Consider the following 26,785-nt stretch of genomic DNA (forward strand, 5'->3'; position numbering starts at 1 on the left):
CCGCTTCCTCCTCCTCCGACTCGGACACCGGCGGAGCCTCCCCGCCCCCGCGGAAGAAACCCCGAGCCTCGGCGGCGGAGGGAGCAGGAGAGCCCGGGGCTTCGACAGGCAGAGCAGGCCTCTCCCCCCCGTCCTCGTCGTCGTCGTCGTCCTCGTCCTCCTCCACCTCCTCCTCCTCCTCCTCCTCTTCCTCCTCCTCCTCCTCCTCCTCCGTGGTGGTAGTGGTGGGACTCCCCGCGGCTGCTGCCCCTCCTGCCGCCGCTGCCGCCCCCCACCGCAGTAGCGGCCACAGCCTGGTCAGCGGCAGCATCATGCAGGCCAACGGGGCAGGAGGAGGAGGAGGAGGAGGAGGCGGCGGCGGCGGCGGAGGAGGTGGCGGCGGTGGTGGGGGCCAGGGACAGACCCAGGAGCTCGCCTGCCTCTCGGCCCAGAACGGGGAGTCGTCCCCCTCGTCGACTTCGTCCGGGGGGGATCTGGCCCACGCCAATGGGCTCCTGCCCTCTGCCCCCTCCGCCGCCAGCAACAATAGCAACAGCCTGAATGTCAATAACGGGGTCCCCGGCGGGGCGGCCTCCGCCTCGTCCGCTGTCGCCGCGGCCACCTCGGCCACCACGGCTGCGTCTTCCTCGGCTGTGGCCGCCTCGGAGCTGGGCAGTAGCCTGAAAAAGAAGAAGAGACTCTCCCAGTCAGATGAGGATGTGATTAGGTTAATAGGACAGCACTTGCATGGCTTAGGGCTCAAGTAAGTATTTGTTGAAGAGAGCTGGTGATTCAGGGGCGGGGGGCGGGGGGCGCGGGGCGCAGGGGAAGGCTGGAGAGAAGAGACCTAGAAGGGGTGAGACTGACGGACGGCCCCGGGATGGAGTTCTGCCTAGGGAGACTCCGGGTGAGACAGACAGACTCCGGGAGGAGGAGACAATCAGACGGAGAGACTGAAAGACTAGCAAATTACGACTCGCAGAGCCAGGCCTTGAATTCCTCCCAGCTTTCCCCCTCCCCCACCACCACCCCCACCACCACCACAAACTACCCCCATTGGAACTTAATTATCCGTCGGTAAAGACAGATGTATAAAAATGCTGGGGGAAGGGGAGGAGTGGACCAGATCTGGTGGAAATAATGAATCTTGGAGGACTTGGCCTTCGGAGTATATTTTAGACTTCTGTGTTGTGAACCCAGGGAGAAGCTTCTCCCATAGAGGACGAGACCAGAGCATGGTTACCAACCAGAGAAGCTGGACACCCACAAGTGTTTGGGTTATTGAGGGGACGGGAGGGGGTGGGTTAGGAGGGTGTACAGCTGGTGGTTGTGGTCAATTGGAAAGAAGAGTTGCTGAGGAAATCAAACAGGAATAATGGCGCAGAGGAGACATGTTTGTGTCATTTGTGAAGCTTTGTGTGTTAAGGACACAGGCCACAAACTACTGTCAAATCCTGATTATTATCAGTAAGATAGATACGTGTTTGGGAAGGGATATCTGATCTGACCACTTGTTTTCTAGTCTAGGTGGCTTGATGCACCCCAGAGAGAGGGTGAAGGGGTCTAACCTTGTCCACAAACTGCTATCAGTTTGTTTACACATCAATAAAGGAAAAGCCCACGGAGCGGGGGAAGGGATCTTCTAGAGACTGAAAGCTATTGAGAATGGTGGAGGAGGTGGAAGGGGCAGGACCTAAAGGAGACTCACACACACACACACAAAAAAAAGAAAAAACCACCTCCAGCAGTCAAAGTTTCCTGGCTGCGAAGCTTAGATTAAAATAAGCCTTTGGGCTTGCCACTGTGTAGTTTTTGATTTATAGATTTGTTTGAGGAAGAAATAAGAACTTCTAAAAAGTGACATAAGTGCATCGACACAAGCCATACTTAGAGGTCTGATGTATTTTGCTTAAAGATTAACAGAAGTGGGAAAAAATCCACTAAAACAAGAAAATGTTAAACTGGTAAATTAGGACTTTTGAAATAACAAAACAAGACTGAAGGAACAAGCCACATATAAGAAGCCAAACAGCCATATTTATCTCCTCTTCCCCTAGCTCCCAAAAGGAACTGTTTGCCATGAGAGAAGATTTCACAGACTATGATAAAGATGGATTTCGTATTAAATGAGCTTAGTAAATGTAATGTATTACTGAAATCAGGCAAGCTGACAGCAGAGGGAGAAAATAACTCGTGACTGTTTGGAGCCTACAGCATAGTAAATTTGCTATTTTTAGTTAGAAAGGTGGGGGATGATTTTGTTTTGCTTTTTAAAAATTTTTTAATAAATTGACCTCATAAAGTGTTGATGCAGACACAAAGCTTGAATGTGTTTGGGAGAATTTTAATACTAGACATTACTGAGAGCAATTTGTGTAGTACAGTAATTTTATTTAAAATAGTGACAATATAGCTAGGTGGTTTCCTACTTTTCCCGATGGCCACTTGATTGCAACAAATGTTATATTTTAAAACTTTTATTTTCTCAAAGTATTCATATTTTAAGTGGCAAAACTGAGGGAAATAAACTTATTTTGAAACTGTGTACAAGTTTTTTAACCTTTTGCCCCAATGTGGATGTAGGAGATTGCTCCAGTGTGTGTAGCTCAGCAAATTTGAGCTTGTAAGGATTTTTTTTTTGTCACTTTATAATTAAAAAATATAAAATAAAATAAAATTAGTTCTTTTGGGGAAAAAATTCACACTGTTGCATAGGTATTGGTGTATTTGGAAAAGTAAAACCCTGAAGTTGGTCAGGTCTTTTTACACTGTATCTCTCCTGCAGCCAGACAGTTGATCTCCTCATGCAAGAGTCAGGATGTCGTTTAGAACATCCTTCTGCTACCAAATTCCGAAATCATGTCATGGAAGGAGACTGGGATAAGGTAAAGTAGGGCATATGGAACTGTATAACTGCTGTTAAAGTTATACATCTGATGTGCATATCATAACACTTTTGTTTTTCTCTCTTTTATATCAATTTTTGCAGGCAGAAAACGACCTGAATGAACTTAAGTCTTTAGTGCATTCTCCTCATGCTATTGTGGTAAGAGGCGCACTTGAAATCTCTCAAACGTTGTTGGGAATAATTGTGGTAAATACACTTTTGTTCTTAGTTCTGCATTTATGCTAATTTTAGTAAGCAGAATGGTCTCAGTAATAACTTAGGGCATCTGCCACCTCTATAACATAACTTATGTAATTTTTGTCTTTGTATCTAGAGCGCCTAGAACAGTGCCTGACACAGGCACTTAAGTGTCCATTAGATCATCAAGTATAGCCCCCTCATTTTGCAGATGCCTAGAAAGATTGATTTGCCTGGAACTATATTGTGTGTATTAAAGTTATAGGATAGTCAGTCTTCATTGTGCTATAAAATCTGAACTTTTTTAAAAAAATGCTTATCTCGAAAATATCTTTGAATTAATCTTTTTGCTCTACATATAAAAATTATGCCAAAGTTGTCAAATTTTCAGCATTTATGCTAAGAAATTTTAAATCACTGTCATGTGTTTAGATATTCAAAGTCAGGGAAGATATGCAAATTTTTATTTTAATGTTTAAAGGCTTAATATTGAATATATTTTGGGAGTGAAGAAGGAAGGATATTACATGTGTATGTGGCTTCTTTGAGGAAAGAAAAGCAGACATAGGATAGATTGGATAAAGAAGTTTTGTCCTTTTTTTTTAAGCTTTTTATTTTAAAGAAAAGTCATGTGTGTTAATTCAAACCAATCATTGGGTTATGATCACCCAGTTCCATTCAAGTAATCTAGTTGTGTGAATTTACAGTGTAAAAGTTTGAAATTTGTATGAGAGTTGTCTGGTGATTTTTGTGCAGATATGAATATTAATGCTGTGTTCACTGGTCCTTTCTGACATAAGATCAAATTGGGAGTTGGACCATTTTCAGAAATTATCATATATTTTAATATCTATTATAATAATCAGGCATTAATTCTTAAGTAGGTGTTTGAGGAAGGGGAAAAATAGTTTTTTGAAGTGCCTGTGATTGTAAACTTCAAAGAAGAATCAGCTGGTGGCTGCTTGCTTTAGACTTCTGGCTGATTCATTTGTTGTCAAAAAGCAGTTTCCTGTCCAGTGGGGGAGGGGATGGAAAAAGAACAGGAAGTAGGGAAAACAGCTGTTTGTTAAACATTAGTAAGTGAAGATTATATTATTTTTATTTAAATTGGGTCAATTTTATAACTTCTTTGGCCTATTAACCTGCTAGATTTGTTGGGTTTTGAATTTAAGTAAATGTAATCATGTAATATGAGAGAAGCTATATTAGAAAATGGTTCTGAGATTAGTGGTTTAAAGATATTTATAAAAAATATTTCCTATTTGTAAATTTTTCAAATATGAAGAGACTAGCATTGAAGAAAATGTAAGGTTTCATATCTTAAAATCTTAAAACAAATTATGATTGCTTCCAAAATTTGGTATTTAGGACTGCAAAGTCACTAAGTAAATGTATTTAATAATAACAATTTGCAAATTGAATTGTTAAATCAAAGATAAGCCTATTAAGGCAACTTGTTGACAGAAAAAGAGGACTTGATTCTTTAACATTCAGTAAGTAGAATTATGGATTGTTAGTCTAGAATATATATATAATCAGTTACTTAATCCCACAATGGAAAGATAAAAATGTTAATATGATTTCCATCATATTTATAATGATACCTTGGAATTCAGCTTGATATTTCAAGTCTTTTAAAATGGAAATTGTGGATTGTGAGAGCAGTTTTGTGATTTTTGGCCTAACTTAAGCAAAAAGTGATTATAAGCTTTAAATGTAGATTTTTTTAAAATATATTATTCCTGACAACCTTATATATCCAATTAAAACAATTTTAGTCACAACATTTGGTTTTTATTCTCTCAGACCTGATTGAATAGCATTATAGTTTGGCTTCAGATATGTCTAGGCTTGTTTGAGAGTTTTGTGTGAGCAGATTTGAAGGTAGTTAACTAAGAGGACTTTTATCAAATTAAAAAGTTCAGCTCTTAAATTTAAACATTAAATACTGCCTTAGGGACCATGCTTTTACACATAGATACTTAACATTTGTCTTGAATTCTATATAAAAATTCTGCAGCAGTTCAGCTTCACTGTTAAGTTATATAGAAGAGACTGCTTCAGAACATGAGGCGTTGTAGTTAACTTGTGTTTGGTGTGAGGTGGAAAGAAAGCATCTGCTTATTTATCCTAGCTTTGCCTGTTACTTGGTATCTTGTACTACCTCCCCCAATGCCAAATACCTCAGTCCTATATCTCATCTTTAATAAAACATGCCCACAAGAAACTAATCAGACTGATTAAATCCATTTTACCATCTCCAGTGTTGTGTGTCAGATGTAGCTACAGCATTAGAACTACATTAGTATAACAGAGAATTAAGCTTTTTTAGTATAACTGTAGGCATTAATAAATTTTTCACTGAGTACTTAAGTTCTGCTTTTGAAATCTGCTTTGTGAGTTGTTACTGCCACAATCAACTTTTAGAGTTTTTATTTTTCTTTACATCCCTTTCCATTCCATTAAGGTATTACCATTTCATTAAGGTATTACCACTGAGATGACTACCTGTCATTTCCTTATATTGGTGGTTGTTTTACTTGTTAGGGATTGTATACTATTTGAATTTTTTAGTAAGTTATAATAGAAATATACTGTAATATGTTGAGGAAATTATCTAAATAATATTGAGGGCACAAAAGTAATGCAAATAATTTTTTCTACAAAATTTAAAGTGTTACATTTAAAATTTTTCTTTTAAAAATATGTATTAAACAGCTTGAAGAGCTGTTTTGTAATACTAGATTTCCTACTGGTTTGATTAATCAGATATCAGTAGAACAAAGGTAGACTTTGCTGGATTGAAGTGGTATACCACATTCTTCCTTCCACAAATAGCATCAGAAGTGTGATCTGATCAGTCTGATCAGAAATTGGAAAGATAAATAAAAGGAATACAGCTATACTACCTTAGCTCTGGGAAAAATTGATACCGTGGATAAGGCCTTTACCCACTTAGTGAGCTTCAATTTGACGTATTCAGAATCCACTAATCAACATTATTTTAAAAGCCACCCTGGGGAAGAGTTTAGGATAGGGACTGAACCTTTGGCTTCATTGGTATAGGAAACTCCCTCTACTAATGCACAGAGGAACCTTCTCTGCAACTCAGAATCTTAGGCATTTGCCTAGAGCATTGGGACATTAAGTGACTAGTCAGAGATAGGACTTGGATCCAGGGGGTCCTGGTTTCAAGGCCTGCTCAATATCTGCTATGTTATCAAATGGAATACTACATCACTGGGCTTGAGTTTTACACTTGAGCCATTTTAAATGTGTGCTTAAAATGTGCCAGTGGTATAATTCTTGAGATTATAGTATTAGTTCTCCTTTATATTCTCCCTTTCCCAACTGCCCAGCTCTATGTAAATGCTTTTATTGTACATTTTTTAGAAATTATATTTTTGATTCAAGTAAACAAGTTTTACAAAGAAAGCATGTTCCTAAACAGATGTCTTAATGTGTTTGACCAATAGCACATTACCAGAGTTTCTGTGTCCAAAATGATGCTTTAGTATCTGTTTCAGGATTCTCTTTGCACTAACTGTGGACAAAGTGACTCATAGAGACAGATCTTCTTGACCTGCTTTTATATCTTCCCCACGTTATCTATAGAAAAATATTGACATAGCCTCACTTGAAGTTTTACTTACTTTTTTCCTGCTCCACTTCTGTCACTTGAAAATTGAGTTGCAATTATATCAGCATCTCTGTGGAGAAAAATGGGGGGAAATGTCTAATGTTTGGGGTAGATTAAAACTGTCACTTAAAAGATTTGTGAGGGAGGAACCCTAATATGAATGCTAGAAAAATGAAATATGCCTGTTTATCAGAAATTCTTATGAGCCAAGAAAGCTGAATGAAGAATTTAACACAATGTTGGCAAGTTAGGCGTGAAATTGAAATGAAAAATCTGAAAACAAGTATGTCTCCAACAGTAGGTATTCTTCAAATAGTAAAAGGAGTTTGTCATACCAACTGAACTTTTAACAATGTGTTGATAAATGGAATTACAAATTTCTCCATTGAGTTATGAGAATCAAATAAGATATATATAAGTGCTTTGCAAACATTAAAAGTGTTTATAAATGATAGCTATTTTAAAAATAAAGCTTTGTTCAGAAGATAGTTGTAAGAAATAACTCCCTTTTATGTTAAACCCCTCAGTTTTATATGCTGTTTTTGCCTGTGAAAAGCAATTTATTAATAGTTCAGCAGTACTAAAGTTGTTTAACATTTAAAGCTTAACTTCAGATTGTATGTACAACAGTGTACTTTAGTAATTTAATCTATACCTTTAAAGTATATTCAATAAGCCGGCCTAGCTTTTGTTTACATACCGAATAGAATTTGGTAAGTGTAATAGTTCTAGAGTTACAAAAATTTTCATGTGGTTGTCATTTTCTGATTTTTTTTCAAAGACTTACCATAATTAAACTATGTATATTTATCACACTATTTTGATAGCAGTGTAGTTTTGTATTTTTAGTAATAAGCATTTACCAAAAGAGAAAATAGCTATCATGGGGCAACTAAGTGGCGCAGTGGGTAGAGCACCAGCACTGAAGTCAAGAGGACCTGAGTTCAAATTTAGCCTCAGACCAAACACTTGACACTTACTAGCTGTGTGTCCCTGGGCAAGTCACTTAACCCCAATTGCCTTAAAAAAAATAGCTATCATGTCCTTTAAGATTTTTATGTTAATATTTTTAAGTGGATTTTAGTTCATTGGAGTCACTAAATGTCAGTAACATTTTCTGCCTACTTTCAAAAAGTAGCATTACATAATTAAAGGTTTCATTCAATTGATAGTTCTTAAAGTTGAATTTAGGGTTTAAAATACTAAATTTTATGTTAGTAGAAGTGTTTTCATGCCTTCTCAATTTTGCCAAAAAGATTTGGGGGGGGGGTTATTAGTAGCTAATAAGCTAAAAGTGAAACTTATGATAAAGTAAACAATATTGAGAAAAAATTCAAAACCTAAATGCAAATTTGTGAAAATATGACTTCATAGTACAAATAGTTTATCCTTCTTTAAAAAAAAAAACACCTTGAGTTTTTGTAGGGGTTTTTTGTTGGGTTTTTTTCTGTTTGTTTTTGTTTTTGTTTTTTTGCTTTCCTCCAGAATATTTTCAGTGTTAGAGGGAACAGCAGTCAAGATTCCAGTCTTCATTACAAAGTTGTAAGGGACCTCAAGGTTTATCTTTTCTGCTCAGTTCAGAAACCCTTTCTACAACAGCTGAAAGAAGGTCATACATCCACTATTTAAACACTTTCACTAACAAGAAGCTCTCACTTCAGCTACTGTTCTAGGGCTGTAATTCCTAGGAAATGGTTTCTTAGGTTAAGCCAAAAGTCTCACTTTTTTCTGTTAGTCCTAGTTCTCTCCTCGAACCACAAATGTATACCCTCTTTTTTTTTTTTTTTTTTTTTTTTTAAGGCAATTGGGGTTAAGTGACTTGCCCAGGGTCGCACAGCCAGTAAGTGTCAAGTGTCTGGTCTGAGGCCGGATTTGAATTCAGGTCCTCCTGACTTCAGGGCCAGTGCTCTATCCACAGTGCCACCTCACTGGCCCTACACCCTCTTTCTTACAGCCCTTCAAATGATTGGAGATGGTTACCATGTTTTTCTTTAGTCTTATCTAATATAAAAAAACCCATTTCCGAACATTAATGTAATTAGAGAAACTCCTAAACATAAAAAGTTAAATTGTTTTTTTCCTTAGAAGTAAACAGCCTGAAATAAGATATTCGTTTGATTTGGGGGAAGGAAGGTGGTTACTGAGCTTAAAAATCAGTCTTAATTTTAATGGAAGTTCTAAGGTCATATATTCCAAATTATTGCCTCTACAACATCCACAAGTCATCCAGGTCCTCCTTTAAGACTCCTGAGGCAATCTAGTATAGTTGTAATTTTTAGGTAGTTTTATGTTATGTGTAGCTGAAATCTTTTTGAGTCTTGGAAGTAACATTTAAAAGTTCTTTTATTGAAGTGTGGGATTGAATAAAATATCCATTAGCCTTGACCTGGAAAGGCATCTGTTTTCTAGGTTTCATAAGTAGGTAAGCTGCTTCAACAAAGGATAGAAGTAACTGGGAGATTTTAATGAACCAAGACCTTTTTTTAAAAATCATGAAACTTTTATGTAAAGTTTTATTTTCAAAGGGCATAGTAGAATGGTTTCTACTGTTCTGTTTAGGCACAAACATTGTCTGAAACTTCCATCAACCCTTTTCCCTGACTGCTGCTTTCTGTCATGTCAGAGGATGAAGTTTTTGCTGCTGCAGCAGAAGTACCTGGAATACCTGGAGGATGGCAAGGTCCTGGAGGCTCTTCAAGTTCTACGCTGCGAATTGACGCCCTTGAAATACAATACAGAACGAATTCATGTCCTCAGTGGGTAAGAATGTCTAGTTCATGAGCTCTGTTTTGGGGGAGTCTTACGATACAAGATTATAGTTATATACTTTCTCTGAGTGCTTGGAGTATTTGGAAATTCTAAGATAATTTTATGGAATTTTCTCCCTGTGATAGGAAGTTGTTTCTTGTCTTTGCCTTTGTGTAGACCATTGCCTTCATCTGAGGAAGCATTTCATGTTAGGATAAAGTTTTGTTAAATGGGTGAGAGAAGATTGCCTACAGAAAATCATTTCATATTCTTTTGTAAATCCTGTGATATGGCATAATTTGACCAATTCTCGTTTTTTATCATTAGAGTACACAACCACAAACTTGCCAAAGTTCATAGAAATACAAAGTTTCTCATCTTAGAGCAAAGCAAATTCTACTGGACTTGTTAATGCTATGGTTAGTTCCCTTAAGTCAGAAGACCTCTACAAGATGTCATATTTACAACTCAGCATTCGTGAATTTTAAAAAAATTCTGTATTGCAAGTTTTCTAATTTAATTGTGCTTACAATTGTTTAGAACTAAAGGAACTTTATAGATCGTCTAATTTAATTTTTTAGCATTTTGAGAAAACTAAAGCTTAATGAGATTAAATAACTTGGCAAAGGTTATTTATAGGTAGCAAGTCTTAAATTAGAACCCAGCTTTACTGACTCTGGCCATCTTTCATTTTATTTTATTTTATTTTTTTTTTGGTGAGGCAATCAGGGTTAAGTGACTTGCCCAGGGTCACACAGCTAGTAAGTGTCAAGTGTCTGAGGCTGCATTTGAACCCAGGTCTTCCTAACTCCAAGGCCGGAGCTTTGTCCACTGTGCCACCTAGCTGCCCCTAGAGTTTTAATTTATTTAGTTAGTTAGTTTTCCTGACCATCTTTCATGTAGTATTTCCCCATAAATAGACATTGACTTAAATACTGCGATGTTCAAATTCAGTCATTTTTCAGTCATGTCTTGACTCTTCATGACCCCATTTGGGATTTTCTTGGGAAGGGTACTGGAGTGGTTAGTCATTTCCTTCTCCATCTCATTTTACAGATGAAGGACTGAGGCAAACAGGATTAAGTAACTTGTCCAGGGTCACACAGCTAGTAAGTGTCTAAGGCCAAATTTGAACTCGGATCCTCCTGACTTTAGGGCCAGCACTCTTATCACACTGTGCCACCTAGCTGCCCCAGTGAATACGGAAAACTGAATGTTTATTTACCAAATATAACAGACTTAGAAAGAACTTTTGAAATAAGAAAATTGTGAACCGTTTTCTCAAAAAGTATTAATAAGTAAATCATTTAAAATCAAATAGCAGCCATAAAACCACATTTTGTAATTTGCTTCCTTCTGTTTTTTGAAAATAAACCCAGTTATTTAGTTCCTTTTTTTCTAGTAGTTTGAGTCTATCTATTTGAGATACTACTTGGAAAATGTGTTATTCACTGATCATAAGCACTGAAGGTATCTTAACCTATATCTTACTAATGAGGAATGCCTAAATATTCAAACTCTAAGTGAAAGATAAGCCTTTTTAAAAATTGAAGTACTTTACAAACACAAACTTAATTGTAACTTACAAGAAAAGCGGCTGGTATTTTTTTAATTAAAAAAAATTTTTTTTTTATTCTGAACTTGGCAAAAATCAAATAAAATAAGCATTTCCATATACATTGTAGAACAGTAGAGTGTTGTATATGAAACTTGGAACCTCTATTGTGTAGAACTTGCTTTTTAAAAACATATAATAAATTCAACATATAACTTTCAAATCTATCCTTTTTGTCTGTGATTTCTGGCTTACTTTCTGAAGGGAGAGGAGGATTTACCTCTACCTTCCCTCATGTTTGAAAAAGAAAAGAAAAGCTCCTTGTAACACACACACACACGCGCGCACACACACACACATATGGAGTGTGTGTGTGTGTGTGTGTGTGTGTGTGTGTGTGTGTGTGTGTGTATGTGGTTAAGCAAAACAGATTGCCACATTGGCTCTGTCCAAAAATGCACATCTCATTTGATATCTTGCTTTCTCACCTCTTTGTCAGCAGGTGGGTGACAATCTTTATCATTGATGCTCTGAAATAGTAGTTTGTTATTACATTGATTTTAGATCTTAAATCTTTCAGTTTCTCTTTATATTGTTATTTTATCAATTGTTGTAGTTCTTCTTACTTCATTCTACATCTGTTCATGTTTCTTCCTAGGATTCTCTGGAACCATTTTCATGTCATCATTTCTTGTGGAATGATAATATTCCATTGCATTCATACTATTTATTTCCATTATTAGATTAGTAGAATGCCATTCCTTGAGAGCAGAGACTTTTTCACTTTGAGTATTCCTTGCATCAAGCAATGCCTTGATTAAAGCAAGTGCTTAATAAATTCTTATTGGACTAAATGATTTTATCTAAGCAGGACAACTTAGTTGTATTGTTATAGGTTAGACCTCACACTGTTGTTACCCAGTAATTTGTTTATATTTATCACTTCTAACTGTAGTAATTTAGATCTGGAAGATGTTGTTGTAGGTGAATTCTCATTTAATAAGCATTTCTGGAAATCAAAGGATTTTTAAGTTTAGTTTTAGACTTCAAATCTTCCCTTTAATTCTTACCCATTTATTATCATGGTACTTGCTTATTGTTCTTGATCTGCCTTCAAACAAGTCCAAGTCTCCCCCATCCTTTTACAAAAAAAAAAAAAACAAACCTTCACTTGATCCTATTATCCTTTATGTCTCCTTTTCTCAGCCTAACTCTTGAAAAAGTTGTCTTCTCTCACTACCTCTATTGACTTTCCTCTTTTCTAGCTTTTATCCTCATTACTAAACTGAAAATCTCCTCTTCGAAGTTATCAGTGATCTCATAATTGCCAAATATGATGGTCTTTTTCCTCATTCCTTGTTCTTCCTGAGCTGTCTACTGCATTTGACACTTGACCACTGTCTTCTGCATAGTCTCTCTTGTGACACTACTATCTCCAGGTCTTCTACCTCTCTAGCTTCTCTGTTTCTTTTACTGGTTCTTCATCTATGTTACACACTACACACCCTCTTCACCCCCCATCCCCACTGACACTTGCTGTTGGTCTTTATTTTTGTGTGTGTGTGTGTGTGTGTATACTATTAGTAATCTCATCAACTCCCATGGAGATTAACTGTCATCTTTATGTAGATGGCATCTATATTTACATATCTAGTGCAGCACATTCCCTCTCTTGAGTTTGGATCACCAGTATTGCCTATTAGACAATTCAAACTGAATTTCCTGATGATGTCTTAAATTCAACATGTCTAAAATTGAGCTCACAGTCTATCCCCCTAAATTCTGCCTTTTCCAAGCTTTCCTATTTTTATCAAAGACACTGTCATTCTTCCAATATCTTTAACCCTTCAGTCTTTCATCCCACATATCCAATTAGTTGTCAGATATTACTGTTTCTGCCTTCACAACATCACTTATATCCAACCTCTTCACACAGCTACCACCATAGAGCGCCTCATCATCTCCTGCCTAGATGATTTTATTGGCCTTCCCATTGGTCTCTTTGCCTCAAGTCTTTCACCACTACATCCAACATATTACCAAAATAGTTTTTCTTTAACATAGATTTGACCAACTCCATTGGTTTCCTGTTGCATCTAGAATGAAACATAAAACTTTTGTTTAGTTCTGAAAGCTCCTCAAACTCTGACCCCAACCCTTCTTTCCAGCCTCATTGAACATTATTCTCCTTCTTGCCTTCTGTAATTGAGCCAAAGTGACCCTCCCTCTGTTCTTCAATCACAATACTCTATCCTGTCTCCATGCCTTTGACCTAGCTGTCCTCCAAGCCTAGAATCCACTTTCCTTACCTCTACCTCGTAGGATACTTGTTTTCCTTTAAGATGCACCATATCCTACCTGAAGCCTTTCATGATCTCCCCAGCTGGTGGTGTCATCTCTCCTAAACTACCTTGAAGAATTTAACTACTCATATATTTGTATTTATTTCATTTTTATGTACGTTTTATATCTACTTGTTATTTCCCCCATTAAAATATGACCTCATTATGTGTTGGGATTATTTCTCTCTGTGCTTGTACCCCCATCCCCAGTCTAGCACAGTGCCTGACATGTAGTAGGCACTTAATAAATTGTAAACAGAGTCCCCATAGTAGCAGAATGCTTCATATGACCTAATGTTGTCTAGATCTCCTTTTTTTTCTATTTAACTTCCATCACTTGAAAGTCATTTCTACAGTATAGAACACCAAGAACCAGGTCAGGGGCACAGTTAAAATCAAAAGGCCTTGATTTGTTTCCCTAGAACTTTACTATGTGTCCATCAGTTTATCTAGTGAGTAATGAAGCAGTCCCTGAGCTTTGTTCCTGGAAGCCTTGAGTTGAGCCCCTGCAACCCTTTAGTTGTGTGAAGGGTTCACACAAAGCTCATATTAAGATGGACAGCAAACCTGTGAATTTGGTGTGGTACAAGTTTTTATCCCCATTTTACGGATTAGAAAACATGATGCTCTGAGAGGTTGTGACTTGCTGAATCTTGGTTACCTAAGTCTAAGCTAATGTCTTATTCACTGTACCACATTACCTAGTCAATCAAGCCTTTGCTTAAAGGTTGAATACTTTGTAATACCCTCTTGGAGAGATTTTCTGGTTTTGTGTTTTCAGCACGTGTGTTTTAATGGTTCAAAATTATATGCCAAGATACCAAGGTCATATATTAATGGATTGTGACGTAGCTAGTCATTTTCTCCTCTTTCTGTTTCTGAGATAAAGTTGGTTGCATAGGTGCTATATTTTTATTATTTTTAATCCCAAAAAGAAATTGGTGTTAGCTACTTCTACTGTCTCATTTATAGGTATCTGATGTGTAGCCATGCAGAAGACTTACGTGCAAAAGCAGAATGGGAAGGCAAAGGAACAGCTTCTCGATCTAAACTTTTGGATAAACTCCAGAGTAAGATTTTTTTTTTTAGTATCTGATAGCAACATCTATTTCCTAAAACTAAAATTGACTTGGACTCTTTAGTAAGGTTTTTGATTGGTAAAACTTAAAATGGCTTACCACTGAGGGGATGAGGGAGGGCTTGTTTAATAGGTAGACTCCTTAGGCCACATCAGTTTAACATGCTTATTCCTAAAGTACAGGGATAAAATAGCAAAGTTACATCTCCCTCCCCACCTTTAGGCAAATGCTTATTTGGGGGGGGGGGGGGCGGTATTTCAAAAAATGTAAAATCATTACTAGGAATAAATGGGCCCAATAGGATGCTTCATTCTTACAAATTTAACTTTTTTGTAAAAAGCTTTTTTCTTGCCATTTCCAGGCAAATCAAGGGTTCCCACAGCCTTTTTTTGTGAAGTTGGGAGGTCTAGGTACCAAGAATGTTTCTTGAAGTCCATGAGACCAGCAGAGTTGGGAAGGTGTAGGACGTTTAAGGGTAGGAGTAGAATTAGCAGCAGTGTCAGAGGTTGTGGGAGCAGTGGTATTTTATATTAGGATAGGTTTTATACACAATATCTGGGATAGTTGTAGTTTGTTGGGACCTGGAATTTCATCCTTTTGAGTCAGTCCTTGCTGGGTATCTCAGTGGAGATGCTTCCCAAACTTTTGAGAATAGCCATTATCCCTTATTTACTATTTATTTATTAGCTAATTTTTTTTTTAAGAAAACCTAAAGAAATGTGAACTTTCTTTCCAAATGAATTCTAGTGTCCTTACAATTGTAGACAAAATTTGATAGGTAGTCATGAAAACAAAATGTTTATACTCAAAAGTTCTGGGTGGCTTGACATAAATACCATAATTTTGATAATGATTAACTGAGGATGAAAAGTCAGAAGATATTGAGCAAGTCTCTTTAAAAAAAAAAAAAAAAAACAGAAAAAGATATTTCCTGATCCCTCCCGTAGTTGCTAATGGCTCCCCCCTTATATTGCTTTATTTTGTATTATAGAGGCCATATTATTTACATTGTCTCCCCTGTTAGAACATAAACGCCTTGAAAAAAGGAGTTGTTTTCAATTGTCTTCCCAGCCCTTAGCTCTTAAGAAATGCTTGTTGACTGACTGACTGAAAATAAACTCTTGTTTGTTTTATTAAGCTTATTTGCCACCATCAGTGATGCTTCCCCCAAGGCGTTTACAGACTTTGCTACGTCAAGCTGTGGAGCTACAGAGGGATCGGTGCCTATATCACAATACCAAACTTGATAATAATCTAGATTCTGTGTCGCTGCTTATAGATCATGTTTGTAGTAGGTAAGAGGAAAACCATTTCTACTACTCCAAGATTTGATTTAAAATCTTTTTTATAAGTAATCCCATTTTCCTTTTTAATACTGTTAGAAACATGTGAACTGGAGTTCCTTGAAGCTAGAAATTCTTAACTGAATTACTGTTTATTCTAACATACAAAAAAATTAGAATGACTATTTTAAAATGTTCTCTGTGTCCCTCACCCCCACCCCCCAGGTTTGACTATTAGTTTGATTACTGTCCACAGTTAACTATAAAGTCACAATCTCAGCGTAGCAATTAGCATTATGTTGCTTCCTGTATTATTTTGAGGAATATTTTGCTATCAGCTATGTGTGCAAATAATTTAACTTAGAAGAATGTAAAATTGTCCTTCAGTCTGGGATTCTTTTAATTATTAGTGAAGCAGGAGCATATTTCATGACCTCTAAAGTTAAAGTGTCATTAGAGTAGTTGAGATACTGAAAAACAAATTGTGAAATCTTTTAAACCCCAGGAAGGAAATAATTTGGGTCTAGTGGACGAAGGGGAACAGCTGCAGTACACATAGTCCATTTCTTTTGCCAAAGATGATCAAAGATATGATGAAAGTAGCTTAAACAGGAAGGACAGAAGTAATAAGGTTAAGTGTGAGGGCCATAGACTTTTTGTAAATGAGGAACCTACATAAGCTACTGAAAAAATGATGCAGGCAAGCATTGTGATTTAAAAAAAACACAATTTTTACTTATTTTGTAATAAACATCTCTACATGGGTACTTAGCTTTAGATTTTTTTTTAATCTAAGCATTTTATTATTTCACAGGAAAAAGTCATTGAGCATTCTAGAGAAATGTGACTAAGAGTTTTTCAACTTCCCCCCACCCCACCCCCAATCCCAATGTAATTGTTTGAGCATAATTTGGGGGCAGTTTTTAATCATGCTATTTATTTGGCAATACATACTCTTCTTTGAGTTTTTTAAATTGTGAAGATTCATGATTATTTCACATAGGGTATTGGATAAAACCTGTATAGTTTTAGTCCTTGACGCCTTTGGGAACTTTGAGAATAATACAGACTACAGCTAGAGCAGTTAGAATGCCAAAAATCTTAACTTGACTACTGGTTCCTAAATTTATTGTTGGAACATATGAGATGATAGTTTTTTGGAGATTAGGTAAATCAAAAAGTGTGGTATAATGTTGATAGTATACTTAAGATAAGTATGAGCAGACAATTCTGTATCTATCCCTGTTTTATAAGGTAAATCTGCATAAAATTGACCTATATTTTCCTGAATTTTTTAGCTGCTTTTCTAGGTACCTATGAAAAGCTAGAATTTCATAAGCCTATAGGGAAGCCCTTTGAAGGTTTACATAGGAAAAGTGTAATATGGTTCCTGCCTCACAGAAATGGCTAACAGAAGAGGAGAGTCTTTTCTATGAAGCTATGAAAATTCATTATTAAAACCTGTAGAGGTAAAAGGGGAGGATTGGGCTTCTCAAGTTGGTAATTCTTACCATTTTACCTGCTGTGCCACCCACCTACCCCAAGAGTCAAAACATTTCAAACTCAAGGTTTATATTCTTTTCAGATCAACCCACTCTATCTTAATATTGTTGAGTTGAAAGCTGTAATTCTGAAATTTTATGCCTTTTAAATTTGATACATTGAAGTAATCTTGATTCTATTGTTTTTTAAGAGAATGTCATGCCTATAATGTCAGGGTTATTTCTATGATCATAACAACTTGTATTTTTCTTTTGAATTTTGCCCTAATACTTATTGGACTGTCAGCTATATCAGAGTACTACTACACAGAATTAAGTATGATTATGTCATACTGGTCAGTAAAGGCCTTGGATTGAGCCCATCAGACTAAATCACTTCCAGTCCTTAGGAGGATGGTCAGGGGGAAAGGGAGGCTGTCTTCACATTTCCTGACCCATCTAATAGAGGACTTAAAAGGACACCGTTGAGGTATTAAAAATTTTTTAATCCAATTTAACTCAATTTCAAAAATTAGATCTTAAAATTGGAATCTGTTTTCAGTTTAATTCAGGAAACATTTGCTGAGCACCTTTGTGCAAGGCACTGTGCTCTAGGTAACATGGCAGATACCAAGATAAGATATGGTCTCTTCCTCAAAGAGCTTATGATTTAGTGAGCTCCCTTTCTGTAGATAGGATTGCATATGAACTAATGACATTGGATGTGCTTTTTCCTACTCATAGAAACATTGAAGATGTTTTTGAGTTGGAAGCATAAATAGGTTAAATTTTTGACCAGTTAGCCTTGACGGTGTTTCTTTAAGTTGGCAGGTTTTTTTTAACCACCATCCAATGGAAATAAATTTTCCTGTATATAGTTTTATGAATATTAAATTTATGATTTATACTTTGTAAAGTATCACATTATAGAAATGTATTGCTTAAAATTTATCAAGTGAATTATTTCATATTGGTGGTACTGATACATTTAAAGATAAATGTATAAGCTTGTTTTAGTGGGTATTCAGGTGATATTTCATAATCTCTTCTTGATTAGAGAAATAGTTTAAGTAATATTTAAGATAATGACTCTTGAACAACACTTCAACACTTCAGTGACAGGGATTCTAATATAAATGGATGACTACATGACCAACTGGTTTGTGCCCTGTAATTTTATGAATCAGTCCTATAATAAAGGTATTCTGCCACTCTCCTTTTAAATACATCCTTGTATTAATTATTGACTCTTTATTATTGTGAATCAGTCATTATATGCCTTAGGAACATGTATATTGTGCATTACTAGATGTCAGTGTTGTGACTATTGTGGCTCTAAAATTAGGAAAGAAAATTTCAATTCTGAAATTTCAAGTAACTTCTCTAGATAAAAATTTTCAGTGTGGTTTGAGGAGTAACATTGAAGTAGGTATGACAGTAGTCAACATTTTTGTACTTATAAATTGTACTGGTTAATATAGAGAACTTTTATTTTTAAAAATTCACTTAGTTGTGCAAACGTTTAAATCTTCAAATATCTCCTTTTCTAGAGTGAGTTACAGTTTATGCAAATAGTAAAAATAGAAATGTTGATTCTATTTATTTTATATAATTTATGGACTGGTAAAAATAATTATAAAAATTATTTCCTGACAAATTTTTTAAACACTTTTTTAAATTGAGGCAGATTTACAAATCATCTAAATCATGGCAGAGATTACTAATGTAGAAGTAATCACAAAAATATGAAAAGTACATGGTGCAACAGCTGAGAATTTGGCTATACAAAGGAGCCTTCCTAAATTAAAGAACATTTACCCAGGCTAATTTTCTAGATTCCTTGGTAGTCAAAACTTAACCAGAGAAAGAATGACTTTTCTTTGAGATTCTTCCTTTATGTATTTAGGATTAGCTGATGTTTTGTAATCACTTCAACAAGGTTCACATAGTACTGGGAATATTTAACAGGGTAGATATTAAGTTTGCAATGTTAGTTGAAGTTAATTACTACTTTTCTCTTTGACTGTGCTAAAAAATTTGGATGCTTAGAAGGGTAAGGGCTAGGGGGTTGGATTGGATGGATATGTTTTGTTTTTAGTCCCAGATAGTTTCATATTTGTATTTAACCAGCTCATTGCTGTTCAGTACCACCTCAAAAAGTTACTATGCCACTCAGTCTTTATTTCCAATTGACATAAAGGCCCTAATAACTAACTGCTAGTATGAATTGATCTTAACCAAACCAAAACAGATTCTGAGTAGATACATAAAAATTTTTGTAAAACTTTGAAATCTTTTTTAAAAGAAAATAAGTAAAATTTAGGCTATTAATTTTTTCCCAAATATATGTTTATAATATATTGTTTTAAATTTACTCAGCATGCAATTAAGAGCTTTCTTCCTTAGCTAAAAGGAAAGACATCTACATAACTTTAAAAACATGTAAAATTATTACAAGAAACTTTATTATAGTTTTTTTCTGATCGTGTATTTTTAAGAATTCTCAGTTTATTTTTTGGGTTTTTTGGTTTTATTTTTAGGAAACAGTTCCCATGTTATACACAACAGATACTTACAGAACACTGTAATGAAGTGTGGTTCTGTAAGTTCTCTAACGATGGCACTAAACTAGCAACAGGATCAAAGGATACAACTGTTATTATATGGCAAGTTGATCCGGTAAGTATTTTCATATGAATAGTTATAAGTTATGCTCCAGCAGCATTGTTTTATATTATGACTTCTTGTTTTACTTCTCTAAGACATTGCCTCTTTTCACCACCTTTTTTGTTTGTTAATATTTTTAGATTAAAGGTCAGTTGCTTCTACCATCTAAATCCAGTGTCCTATCATTGTATGACAAGCTGGTAGAAAGTCCTTTATGTCATCAACTTTCTGCTTCCCACTCCTTGCCTTTGTGGAATATGTGGTGCCAATTATATGTCATGAAATGGCTAGGCAAAACCAATTCATATTTCATTTGAGTTATCTTTGCTTTCTATAGATTCAAATTGTTTTTTCTCTTATCACCAGCGAACTTTCTGGAGATTTCTACTCAGATACGCTGTTTTATCATTTTAAACTTGACTTTTCTACTTTTAATGAAGGAAATGCAGACAATTAACATTTATAGTAGAACTAGTACCTATTGAAATATATAGATAAACAAGTTGGGGGGAAGGGAGTATGTAAGTAATTGATTTTCTCTTCAAGTTGGCAGCAGGATACCTGGTTACATGAGATCTTTTGAGAGAGAATAAGACAAACATCTGTAGAGACTTTTAATTTAGGAATTATCAACCTCTATAGTCATGGTGGATGAATTCACTGAGTGGATTTAAGAGAGAATAGTGAGCCTAGGATAGAGAATTTGAGGACATTGGTTTTGAAAGGATGAGGAATAAAGGAGCCAATGAAAAGACTTCAAAAAAGGAACCAATGAAAAGACTCCAAAGAGAGTATCAGGATCTGATACTCATAAAAGGAAGTATCTAGGAAAAGGGAGTTTCTAGGGTAGAATGATCTGGAAACTTAAAAAATAATAGGGATAGGAAGGAAAAAAACTCTTAGATCTGGCAAAAAGTATTTCATTGGTTAACTTTATAGAAGTGAAGTGAGAACAGAAATGAAGTCAAGAATGACTACGTCAGGAATAACTAAATAAAGCCAATCTTGATTAAGAGGTCAAGTATAAAATTTGGTAAGAAGTAACAGGTCATAGTATAGATTTAGAGCAGCTTAGAAAGGTATCAATAGCATGTTTGATTTTAACTATAATTAGAAGAAAGAAATAGGGCAGTAGTTGTTAAAGTATGTGGGGAAACCCAGATGACTTGAGAACTGAAGCAGAATATGTGTGATTGAATATGATAGAGGTAGCTGGGACCCTTTGGTGATGGTGAAAAGTTAGAGAAACAGGTGAGTGTGCATGTGGAAGGAAGGGCTCATGAGTAGTGTGCAAGAAGGGGCCTTAAAGCAGGCGAGAGGGACAAATTAGTATCTGGGGGGTTGATACCAAATGCCTGGGGAGCAGATAGGAAATGTGAGTCAAAGGATTGTTATTATTTTTCCCTTGAATCAGTAGGAGGTGAGTGTTGGTTGCATGGAGAAATAGAAAGTGAATGAAATTGCTGCAGAGGAGAATGTAGTTTCAAAGGGAAATTCATATCTGGAACTGGTTGATGTTCATCCCAATCTTAATAGTGTAGCATTAGAATAGATTATGATGTGTTATCATGTCTGCTTAGCAATGTGCTCTAAGGCAAAGGTGTCAAACATGTAACCTACAACACTCCTGAGTGTGGTATGATCAGATAAAAATGTAGTTGGGAAATACTTAACAAAGTAAATAAATGATCCAATAAAACATAGGTGATATTAATAGTTTTTTTTTCTAAATCAGGGATCCTTATGTACAGTTGAGTTGCCCCTACTTCTGTTTGAACTGACACCTACTGTAAGAGACTGTTAGGATTTTGATATTTAAATTAATTGATGATAAGAGGATTAGAAATTTTTTCCATATGTTTCATGGAAATTTGTTGTTATCTGATTTGATCTCTGATATTCCTTCTATTCTTGACATCTGTAATGAGTAAAAAGAAAGGAAGGGTAGAAAGACCTAACTATATAAGTTAAGATTACAGTTCTAATATTACTATTGCCTTTCCTTAATTTTCTCATTGAAATCCTTAATTTCCTTAAAGTTCTCACCCCTGTTACCACATCAGTCTTACCCCAAAAGACCTAGCACTAGTTAGATGCCTCCAAATGGAGTGAAAAGTTTTGTATCACAGCTCTGCCATTTGATCTCTCTGTGAACTTGAACAGTTACTGCTCAGAGCCTCAGTTTCCTCATCTTTTAAATGGGTATAATAGTATTTGAACAACCTACTTCACAGAGTTATTGTGGGAAAAGGTAGTACGTAATCAAGAACTATCATTATGAAGAGGTCCTGGAATTATAATGTGGGCTCACTACCTAATGCCATATTGGTGCTTTTCCTCAAAATTGTCATTTATAGCATTATATTGTAACTTGCCAGTTTAAAAGAGATACCAGTGTCCTGCACTAAGCATTTTTAATGGAGTTTAATAAGTTGAAGATACAGGGGTAATCTTAAATGTGGGATTTTGTGTACATATCTATAATGTAGTTATGAAATGGTAGTGCTGCTGAAAGATCTCAAGAATTAGCTGTGGAATGAGGCATGTTATTAGACAAGGCCAGCATGTTGCTTAACTATACTTGTTACACAAGAGTGTTCTATTGGAGGTAGGGAAGGTATTGGAAAGTGAAGTGTTGTTTTTGCTTTTGTTTTTTAAAAAGTCAATGAAACAATTGGAGAGATTTTCCTTGTGCTTATTAAACTATACAGATTACCTTGCTTTGTTGAGAATGCTTTGCTCATCTAACAGGTCCCTTAGAAAAAGGGGAAAAGTGTAGGAGAGGTTTTTGCTTTCTTAATCATTTATTCTGTTAATATTTAGTCTTAGAAATAGTAGAGGATATTTGGCTAGTTCAGTCAGCCAGTGAAAAGATTTTACAAGACTTACAGAAGAACAAAAGATAGTGAGCACGAATCACTTATCCTCGGACTTGAAGTTACCTTTCTCATTCAGATTCAAGAACTTCTATAGAACTTATTTGAAAGATTTTTTTCCATGAATATGAGTTTGAGAAAAAATACTGTCTTTGTTAAAGCTACAATTGTTGTTTGTTGTTCAGTCATTTCAGTTTTGTTTGACTCTTAGTGACCCCATTTGGGGTTTTCTTGGTGAAGATCCTGGAGTGGTTTGCCATTTCCTTTTCTGGCTCATTTTGCAGATGAGGAATCTGAGACAAACAGGGTTAAGTGACTTGCCCAGGGTCACACAGGTAGAAGAAATCTGAGGCTGGAATTGAGTTCTGGTCTTTCTGACTTCAGGCCCAGGGCTCTATCCACTGTGCCACCTAGATGCCTTTGGGCCATAAACATTTGGGTTAAATTTACTTTAAATGTAAATATTTGAAAGTGTTCAGTGTGTTAACTTGCTGCTTTTCTTCATTATTCTATGGATTTTTTTTTCAGAACCTCTGAAAATATTAAGATTAGTATGTAACCTAACTAAACTTTCTTGCACTGCTGTTGAATTCTCCCAGCTGAACCAGAAATAGAGGCAGATAATAAATGTCTAGGTTTACAAGTGTCTGAGGATCTCTTGGAAAGGAAAAAGAGTTCTCAAAGTGTTTCCACTATTTTAAACATGGCAGATGAAGTTCTGGGATAACCAGACGGGGGTTGAAATGCCACTATTTAGCAACATTTGCTCATAAGCTCCTTGAGCCTGTACTTAATAGGTCTAAAATTTAGCCTACATTTGTGAAATTTGGAGGTTTGTTGCTATGGAAATAGTATATCATATTTCTGTTCATACACTTGAACATTTCTATTCAAGCACTATTCTTAAAACTGTTAGTATCCATCATTGATGGTAGTGTGGAGATGTGGTCTTCTATTGATTAATAATACTGGTCTATTGAAAATGCTAATTTATTGGTTCTTGCAATACAAGAACCTTTGCCTGATTTTTTTGGTTGTTTTGTTTTGTTTTTTGCTTTTTGGTGAGGCAGTTGGGGTTAAGTGACTTGCCCAGGGTCACACAGCTAGTAAGTGTCAAGTGTCTGAGGCTGGATTTGAACTCAGGTCCTCCTAACTCTAAGGCCAGAGCTCTGTCCACTGCACCACCTAGCTGTCCCTGGTATAAGTTTTTTTAAAAAGCAGAATGAAATGGGGAAAACAGCAGCAAGTCATGTTATAAGGTGTAATACCTTTTCTAACAAAATCGATTCATTCATGTTCAGTTAAATGGCTTTGGGCCATTATTGAATGCAAACATATCATTGCTTAATTAAGGCCACTGAATGTCAATAGTCTTTCTTTCATAGTACAAGTAGAATTGTGAATAATTTAAAATTTTAGCATGGTGCTCGGCTTAATTTTTGGCTGACCAATTTCTAAATTTAATATTCTGAAACATATAGGTATATTTAAAATATTTATTTCACAGTATTGTTTGGAGTATCAAGTGAAATTGTTGTAAAGCACTTTATAAATATTATAACTAATTTTCATGTGTATGTTAGTCATGCAAATAAACATGTTTCTGCTACTAGAGGAAGTAAATGAGCTTTAAGAAAATTGGATACTGAGGTTTAAAATGTTAAGCCCCTTGTCTTTCCATTTTTTTGATATGGTTTCATAATTTTTTTAAGTGAGTAATTAGATGTATTTTTTGTTAATAAGATAACCAGTGTGATTCTAGTCTTATAATACAGAGAGGAACTGGAAGGTTGGCATTAATGAATGTGGGTGAGGTAAACATGTGGACTAAAGGGAAGAAAATCTGGGTCTAATGATTTTTTTCAGGCTGCCATAGAAGACTAATGTTCTTTAAAGATTTTGTCTTAAATACAGAACTAACTCTAGCTATATTGCATAATATAAAGTAAAATGTTTGGGTTTTTTAGGATGTTGAGCTTGAGGGCTCTATGAGATGTCCTAAAAGTGGCCTTCTCAGCATTCAAAATCCACTTAAGTGGTTAGGTGTAAAGTACAGATATAAAGTACTAGCTCTGAGTTAAACCTAATGAGATTTTGAATGTGACATACCCTGGAATTATCATTTTAATTTTGACCTTAAATGAATATTCTCAAAGTTGAGGAGTGTCCTCTATTCCAGTGGTCTCTAAACTTTTTGTGATCATGCCTGGAATTCTTTCCTCATCCCTACCTCCTACTTTCCCTGCCTTCCTTCAAGTCTCAGCTAAAGTCTCCTACCTTCTGCAAGAATCCTTCCCAATCCTAGTTGGTGCTAGTGCTTCTCTCCCTTTGATTATCTCCACTTTATCCTGATGTTTGTACATCATTGTTTGCATGTTGTCTGCCCCGTTACACTGTAGGCTTCTTAAGAGCAACAGGAGCTGTCTTTTGCCTTTCTTTGTGTCTCCAGCACTTAGCACAATGCCAGGTAGTCAAAGATAAATTTTGGGGCATTCATCTCTTCCCAATTATATGTACATTTACTTATTTTACTTACACCAAAATTTAAATGATGAAACTATATGAGCGTAGAGTTCATAGGGAGCCACTAGAATTTGAGTAGGGGAATGACAGGTCACATGTGTGCTTTAGGAAAATCTCTGCCAGATTGATTGGAGAAGTAAAAGACCTGAAGTAGGAAAACCAATTAGGAAGCCACTAGAGTATTTCAAAAGAGATGGTGAAGTTCTAAACCATGATGGTTTTGTGAGTAGAGAACAGCAGATTGATGTAAGAAATATGAAGGGAGAAATGACAAGATTTGGCAATTGATCTGTATGTGAGGTGAGGTAGAATGAAGAATCAAAAAAATGACACTAAGGTTGCAAAACTGGGTGGATGGTGGTATTCTTGACAGTAAAGGAGAAGTGTGGAAAGAGAGTGGATTTGGAATGAAAAATAATGTAAAGAAATTTCTGATGCAGATCACAATTCATCTGTACTTGCTTATCCTGTGAGACTCACTCTATCCCATCTAGACAATGGGGTCGTGGCTCACTGCCTTCAGAGCACAGAGCCAGAGGGTGAGGGAGGACTTTTCCCAAGAGTATGTGTATATTATTTCTTTGGATATCCATATTACTGTGGATGTCCAGTAGTTAAGTTATGACTGCCCTGAAGGGCCAACCCTAGCTCAGAGGTGGGAGAAGTTGGCATGGATAAAGGAAAGGTTGAAAAGAGCAGTATTAGAGGATGAGGGTAGGTTTGGGTCTGTTAGAGACAAGGCATAACAAGAAGAGTAGAATGAGACCTGTCACACACCCTTGGAGATCCCTGATGAAATGCCCAGCCCATCTCCTTACCTAGAGACAGTAGGTAAATGGAGTATAAATGGAGACTTTTTTAGACATGGTCAGTGTAGGAATTAATCTTTTTTTTTTCTTTTTCTCTTTTGATGAGGCCGTGGGGTTAAGTGACTTGCCCAGGTTCACACAGCTAGTGAGTGTTATGTGTCTGAGGCTGGATTTGAACTTGGGTCCTCCTGACTCCAAGGCTGGTGTTCTATCCACTGTGCCACCTAGCTGCCCCCAGAAATCAATCTTTTTTTTGACTATGCATATTTGTTACAAGAGTTTTTTCTTCTCTTTTTGAATGATAGGGGTAAATAGGAAGAAGAGAAAATAGATTTTTATTCATTAAAATAAATGTGAAAGAAAAGAAAAAGAAGCATTGTGCTTAAGCTGTAGCTTGAAAAGAAAAGCCAAGCAGATTTGTCCCAAAGAGTACTAATCAAGTATTTTAGCAGCAGTTTAATAAAGTGACAAACCAAAAGAAAAACCAAAACCATATTGGTTCGAAATATTTGTCAGTTTGTTTTTTTTCCTTTCTCAGGATACACACCAGCTAAAATTGCTTAAAACATTAGAAGGGCATGCTTATGGTGTTTCTTATATTGCTTGGAGTCCAGATGACAACTATCTTGTAGCTTGTGGCCCAGATGACTGCTCTGAGCTCTGGCTCTGGAATGTACAAGTAAGCAACAACTCTGTTCTTTGTATTCATTACAGATGT

General features: G+C 36.1%; 1 protein-coding gene across 1 annotated transcript in view; it reads left to right on the forward strand.

Annotated features, from left to right (window-relative positions):
• Positions 1 to 296: 296 nt before the first annotated feature.
• The window catches only part of LOC114049624 (WD repeat-containing protein 26), a 44,696-nt gene continuing 18,207 nt past the window's right edge, over positions 297 to 26,785 (forward strand). Inside the window, exons 1-8 of the mRNA XM_027870899.1 lie at positions 297 to 742; positions 2,765 to 2,864; positions 2,969 to 3,025; positions 9,328 to 9,464; positions 14,322 to 14,419; positions 15,567 to 15,723; positions 19,733 to 19,871; positions 26,606 to 26,746. Of these exons, the coding sequence (XP_027726700.1) occupies positions 312 to 742; positions 2,765 to 2,864; positions 2,969 to 3,025; positions 9,328 to 9,464; positions 14,322 to 14,419; positions 15,567 to 15,723; positions 19,733 to 19,871; positions 26,606 to 26,746 (1,260 nt within the window). The 5' untranslated portion in view covers positions 297 to 311. The remainder of the gene's footprint in view (positions 743 to 2,764; positions 2,865 to 2,968; positions 3,026 to 9,327; positions 9,465 to 14,321; positions 14,420 to 15,566; positions 15,724 to 19,732; positions 19,872 to 26,605; positions 26,747 to 26,785) is intronic.

Source organism: Vombatus ursinus, unplaced genomic scaffold (assembly GCF_900497805.2).
Source record: "Vombatus ursinus unplaced genomic scaffold, bare-nosed wombat genome assembly UNPS02014798.1, whole genome shotgun sequence".
In the NCBI taxonomy this organism is placed as follows: Eukaryota; Metazoa; Chordata; class Mammalia; order Diprotodontia; family Vombatidae; genus Vombatus; species Vombatus ursinus.